Source organism: Heptranchias perlo, unplaced genomic scaffold (genome assembly GCF_035084215.1).
Source record: "Heptranchias perlo isolate sHepPer1 unplaced genomic scaffold, sHepPer1.hap1 HAP1_SCAFFOLD_52, whole genome shotgun sequence".
Lineage (NCBI taxonomy): Eukaryota > Metazoa > Chordata > Chondrichthyes > Hexanchiformes > Hexanchidae > Heptranchias > Heptranchias perlo.
The window spans coordinates 7666179-7672800 of record NW_027139537.1 but is presented as its reverse complement, the minus strand read 5'-3'; the positions used below and the strand labels follow the sequence as shown (position 1 = coordinate 7672800).

The 6622-nt window shown below is 43.4% G+C and overlaps 1 protein-coding gene across 1 annotated transcript; it reads right to left on the bottom strand.

Annotated features, from left to right (window-relative positions):
• Window positions 1-2744: 2744 nt before the first annotated feature.
• On the bottom strand, window positions 2745-3575 carry LOC137314536 (neuropeptide SIFamide receptor-like). The gene has a single exon (XM_067979843.1). The coding sequence runs from the start codon at window positions 3573-3575 to the stop codon at window positions 2745-2747; it is 831 nt and encodes a 276-aa protein (XP_067835944.1).
• Window positions 3576-6622: the final 3047 nt, after the last annotated feature.

Genomic DNA, 6622 nt, shown 5'->3' with positions numbered 1-6622 from the left:
ATGGCTTTATGAACAAAACAATCATTTATTATACTTATTACACTAGAAAAAATTACATTAGAATTTCATCAACATCTTGGGATTATACCCGATTTAGAATTGCTTTAACATCAATAAAACAACACATTCTGAATTGCCAAAATGCATAACCGTTTGGAAATCCAATGTCTATCTTCGACTAAAGTGATAACGAAAGTTATATCCTTATGGTTGACTCAAGCTTGCCTGGAAGATTCCAGGCGTTTTGATGGATACCGTTGTAGTGTATCCTGTCTATCTCTTGTATCCAGGTCATCTGCTTCACAGGCAAACTGTAAACCAGCATCGAGGCATCAAGCTGGGAGACAGCGAGCAGTCATGAAGATTCCAGGTGAGGTGGTGCTGCGAGGAAGCGAAAGGTGAGTTTGGAGCAGCAGTGGTGGATATGTGTCTCTCCCCACTCAACTTCTGCCCAGCTTCTTTGTAACATAGAACCACACCTCTGGGACGTGAGCTTATCAAAAATAGGTTCCTACAAATACAACCCACGATTGATTGACACTTCACTTGTTTTCTCTCAGTGTCCACAACGTAACCAAGTCAAGCCAGCAGGAGTTCAAACCACCTCTAGCCCTCCTGGAATCGTTATTATTGCTCGGGTGATATTTCCTCTGCTGTGTGGTCTTTCACAACGTGTCATTAACAATCCTTCTAACAGCCCTTCTTCCTTTTAATTGTCCTTTTCCTTCAGACATGCTGAAGCCGATTTAGTCTCAAGCTTTCGTTTATCAGATGATTTTTTACTGCACAGAGCAGCTGGGAAACTGCTGCAGTCAGTAATGGTCAGGGTCAGGCACACAAGGCTGGGTGACTTTATTGTGCAGCCTCCTGACATCACCTCTCTCTTTGTTTCTCTCTGTGGATCTACTTTTCCCTTTTCCTTCTCTCTATCTGTCTCTTCCTCCTTCCCTTTCCATCTGTCTTCATTTCATTCTGTTTGCTTCTCACTCTCTCCAGCTCTACTTCTGTCTACTTCTTTCTCTCTGTTTCTATTTGACTTCTCGAACTCTTCTTTGCATCTGTTTCTGTATTTCATTCCATCTTTCTCAGTCTCTGTTTTAATATTTGTATTTCTGCTCCTCTCTCCTGTTTTCTATTTTCTCCCTGCTTTCTGTTCCTCTTTTTCTTTTTCTCTTTGTCGTTTTATGTCTGACATTCTCCTGCTCTGACTCTCCCTCAGTCTCCAGTTATTTTGAATTGATTTCATCTTTCTATTTACCTCTCCTCTCCTATCACTTTGTAATTATTTGGCAGTGTCTCTCTCTCTCATTATATATATATATATATATATATATATATGTATATATATATACTTTCGTTCTCTCTTTATTTTTCTCTCTTGTCTTAATAATTTACTCTTTATTTCTCTCCATCTCTGAGTAACTCTCTCTGCCCTTCTTTATTTCTGCACTTTTCCAATTGGTACATTTATTTTGTCCTTACGTTCTCTCTCTGTCTGTCCCTCTCTCTGGCTCTCGTCTCTCTCCCTCTGCCTCTCTATCTATCTCTTTCTCTCCCTCTCTCTGCCCTCTCTGTCTCTCACTCTCTCTGTGTCTCTCTCTCCCTGCCTCTCTCTTTGTCTTTCTCCTGGTCTCTGTCTCTGTCACTCTCTGTGCCACTCTCTCTGTTTCTCTCTCTCTCTGTCTCTCTCTTTCCCTCGCTTCCCTCTCTCTATATCTCCCTCTCTGTCTCTCTGCCTCTCCTTCTTTCTCTCCCTCTCTCTCTCCCACCCTCTCTCCCTCTCTCGCCCTTTCCCTCTCTCTTCCCCTTTGTCTCTCTTTCTCTGTCTCTCTCCAACTCTCTCTTTGTCTCTGCCTCTCCCTTTCTCATTCTCTCTGTCTCCCTCTCTCTGTCTCTTTCTCTCTCTAATTGCCTCTCCCTTTCTCTCCCTCTCTCTCTCCCACCCTCTCTCCCTCTCTCGCCCTTTCCCTCTCTCTTCCCCTTTGTCTCTCTTTCTCTGTCTCTCTCCAACTCTCTCTTTGTCTCTGCCTCTCCCTTTCTCATTCTCTCTGTCTCCCTCTCTCTGTCTCTTTCTCTCTCTAATTGCCACTCCCTTTCTCTCCCTCTCTCTCTCCCACCCTCTCTCCCTCTCTCGCCCTTTCCCTCTCTCTTCTCCTTTGTCTCTCTTTCTCTGTCTCTCTTTCTCTGTCGCTCTCCAACTCTCTCTTTGTCTCTGCCTCTCCCTCTCTCATTCGTTCCGTCTCCCTCTCTCTGTCTCGGTCTCTCTCTAATTGCCTCTCCCTTTCTCTCCCTCTTTCTCGCTCCCTCACTCCCTCTTTCTCATTCTCTCTCTGTCTCCAGTTCTCCCCCTCCCCTCTCTCTCTCTCCCTCCCTCTGTCTCCACTCTCTCTCTCCCTTCCTCTCTCCCTCTCTCTCACCATTTATGTGGAATACACACATCCTGATCAGGTCCACAGAAGTGATTTTGGTTTCCAGCTTTGCCCATTTTGTCTTGCGGTCAGTTAATTAAAGTCCAGCTGAGCTCTTTAGTGCCGCTATTTTGAGCAAACAATTCACGCGTTGCCTGCAAAGCAAATCCCGCCACAATAGGTGAGATTATCAATAAAATATAATCTCAGAATCAGATTTAAGATCATTTCATATTTCTGTGCTGCTAATATAAAATGTACTTTTCATCCCCTGGGAAGTGTAGGGAATGGAGCATGAAATGGGATTTAGTTCCAGTGCATGAAACCCTTCAGCTCTTACTGTGATCTCACTAATTTAACAATTAGATTGAATGGGTATTTCACCCCGTTCTTCAGCTCCTCTCTGAATTTAGTCTGGGTCAGGGCATAAATACACGTGTTTGTGCAGGAACTGAGAAGCTGCAGCATCTTTGATGTCTGCAGCGTGATATAATTAGGGTCAGTGTAGGAATTATAATACCGAATGTCTGCAATTCGCAGATAAATGTTAAATACAACCTTTGTCAGCCACAACAGTATAAAACTGCCCGATATACTGAAGAGTAAAATGATGGATTTCTTTCGGTTCTCCATCTCTGGATCATTCTGATTCTTTCCATTGCTGCGGGCCCGGAGTCCCCTGCGGACTCGACTGGACACTAAAATACACCTGACCGTCAGTACATTGAGAAGCAAAATCAGACAGAACGGGACACAAGGGGTTAAAATGAGGTGAAACATCTCAAATGCTGCCCATGTGGGGGAAGTACGGAAGCTCGGTTTATTCTCACAAAACCAGGGAACATTATCAAATATAAATCTCGGTTCAAATATAAAGTACATGGGGACACTCACTGAACAGCCCAGCACACTCACTGTTCCCAGAACCACAGCCGCCGTTTTCTCGGTGCAATATTTAGTTTTCAGCTTCTCACAAAAAATGGCCACAAATCGATCAAAGGTGAAAGCGACTGTGAACCAAACAGAAACTACCGTGGTTGCAAAACTCAAGAAGAAAATAAAACAACACACGGGAGTAATGTCCAGGAATGACCATGGGATATACATCCCATTAATCGCCGTCAATATCGGATCAGTGATAATGACCAGGAGATCGGCCACTGCCATTCCCAACAGATAGCGACTGATACATTTGGAGAGACCGCACTTTCCTCGGGACAGGATCACAATCGCCACCAAGTTAACTGGAAGAGAGAGAAAAGGAAGCAGAGAAATTACTGATCAGACCTGGAGACAAAAGCAGCAGTTTGAGAGGATCTGGGGTGAAATTTCCAGCTTTGTTGCTGCATCGAAGGGTGGAAAGTGATTGATTGACCTGGGCAGCGCTTTCGGGCAGAGAGATGTTTTTAAACACAAGGATCAATAACTAATTGGGAGATGGATACAGAAAGTGAATAAAGTGAGCACCGGATCCACTGGACGGGCTGAGTGACGGCGCAGTGCCGGTGGGGAAGGGAGAAGGTGTTTTACGCACCGGGAATCCAGCGGATTAAAGCCGGATTTGGTTCCAGACGGACGGGGAAAGAGGGGGAAGGGTCGGGAATGTGAGGGGACAGGGGGAGGTACAGCTGGTTTATTTTCCAGGGTTAAGAGAGCCGACAGTGGCTGGCACTAAATGGGAAAGGCAGCTGGAGACCGAGCCAGTGAGTGAGATTGGGAGGGAGACAAGGGAAAAGGACATGTAGGAACTGGAGGGGAGTCAGGAACAGATGGTTTGGGAAAGTGGACAAACTGAAGGAACGGATAAGGAGACAGAGGATTCAATGCAGTGGGAGGAGAGGCTGGGATTCACAGGGAGAGACTGCAGCAGAGTGTTAGAGGAAATCTAATCTCTCGGTCCCACGAACACAATCCAACTAATACATTCAATAGATCATTTCTGTGGTTATTGATGTCAGGCAACCTGTGCAGTTATAAAATGTGTACAATAAATTTATTTTGTAATTCACTTGAAATTAAATTTAAAAGCATTAATTAAATCAACCTCGTTGTTTATTGAATTCACCAAACTTTAACGTACTGTATCCGAACAATTCATTACGATCAAGAAATTTCTGATTATATTTTTTTCATCAAATTTTAATTATGTTTAGTGTTAAGTTGGAAAACAAGTAACATTCACAAAAACAGACTGAGGACCTGACAGGGATATAAACATGAGGAGCGAGTCCCACAATAAAAACTCACCCAATCTGACCACATCATAATAACACCTTCAAATCACATTTTCTCTGTTTAATTGTACTGGAAGTTTCAGCAGTTCATTCTGATGAATTATTCACACCACAGCCTCTCGCTTTCCCTCTCTGTCACCCGCTCTATCACTCACTCTACTCTCTTTCTCAAGTCCATTTTCATATCTGATTAAATCCTATCATCCTGTGTCTGCATTCTGTTCACCAGCCCCGTGTTCCAACGATCCTATTCTCAGTGTTAGTTTGTTAAATAGTGAAGCCTCTGTGGAATAGTTTAATATTTCTACAGATAATCATATTCTCGACCTGTTCACCTGCACTGTTCACTTCATCCACAAATCATGGAATAAACAGAATCGAATGCCTCTCCCAGGCAGATCTCACAATAATTGAGATTCCTTCTCCAGTAATTATAGGGTACAGGGATAGATGGCGGGATTGTTCAATTTACAAAACGCCAACATCACACTTATAAACTACAGGTACATAGAAGGGCTGCTGATTCCAACAGGGACAGTGCAAATTGAGACCACAAAACATCAAAACATTTCATTTTACAGTGAAGTCCAGTGACAGTCAGTGAATTCATCCACAGTGAAGCAGAGAATGAGATGTGAAAGAGTCAGCAGAAAACTCAGTTCAGTAACCAGACATCTGAAGCGGCGTCAGATACACACACAATGAAATAATATTTCATAACAGTGATAACCAATAAATACATTGGAATCCCAGTTAAACTGAAGCATGTTATTGGAGAGGGAGGACATTCCGCTGCCTCCTTGTAACACTGAGACCTTGAGCTGTCTCATTATCAATCATTGAAAACCCATTGATGAAAACATATTCCAGGACAGGTTAGTTCCACAACAAGAAACTGTTATCATCTCCTGATGGTCTGATACCAACTCTTAGCCCAATACATTCAGTGCAGAGAATCATCCAGTAACAATGCCACTGTTGGATCGACAAATTCATGACAGATATAAAGCAGCGCCTCAATACCGAAAGAGCAGAGAATTAACACATTCCATCATTCAACCAATACAACAGAACAAGTGACTGTGTAAAATATGTAGGGACAAAAAACAATTTTCCAAGTACAGCAGCAGAGTTAGCACCGATTTACACCATTAACACCTGAGATAACGGCTTACCCGGAACTCCAAAGGCTGCAAGAACAGGATAATAAATACGTTGTATCTGATAGATTACTGGATATCCCATTTCTGTGAGAAGCACTGACTTCTGTTACCCTGGAAACCACAGCTCCGGCAGGCACTCTGAACTGATCCATTCCAACAAGCCCTGATTTATACAGGGGAGAAGCCTCCACTGACACGGTTATACTCCTGATCATAGCTATCAGTTACAGTCAGTTTAACAAACACATTATATCAGCAGCTTTGACTCCGATGTAAATAATGTGGTGAAGAAAAATCAAACATCTCAAAGGCCAGGATATTACTTAATCAGACCTCTCTCAGGAATAAAGTTTAAATCTGTTCTCATACAGGACTGATCCAACAATAATAAACGGCTTCATTTACAGCTTATATGTAATTATATTGACCATGTTCACTCCTGGTGTTTCATTTATAATTTAGACAGATGTCTCCGCAGTGTAGACTGAACCCAGGGACACGAGCAGACCCGTTTCACTCTGTTCCTGCAGTTTCCCAGTTAAAATATGAATTGTGAGTCTCTGATACGAGAACAGTTAAAGGGCAGGTTGAGGATTGAAGCCTAGAAATGACTGTGGGTGATATGAGGGGACGGACACCTTGGACAAAATGGAGCACAGCGCGGCCAACCTTTTGGAAAAAAGGCGTCTGCGCCACCGCCATCTTGGTCAGATGGAGGCAAGTGGCCAACAGAGTGTCCCCAGTGATCCCGCAGTTAACCCAGAATGATGCCAGGGTGCAGCCAGGGTTCCCAGGTTGCACCCAGTCATGCCAGAGT

Excerpts from the sequence above, each read along its gene's own strand:
- LOC137314536 (XM_067979843.1), bottom strand. The coding sequence starts at position 3,575 with ATGGCAGTGGCCGATCTCCTGGTCATTATCACTGATCCGATATTGACG.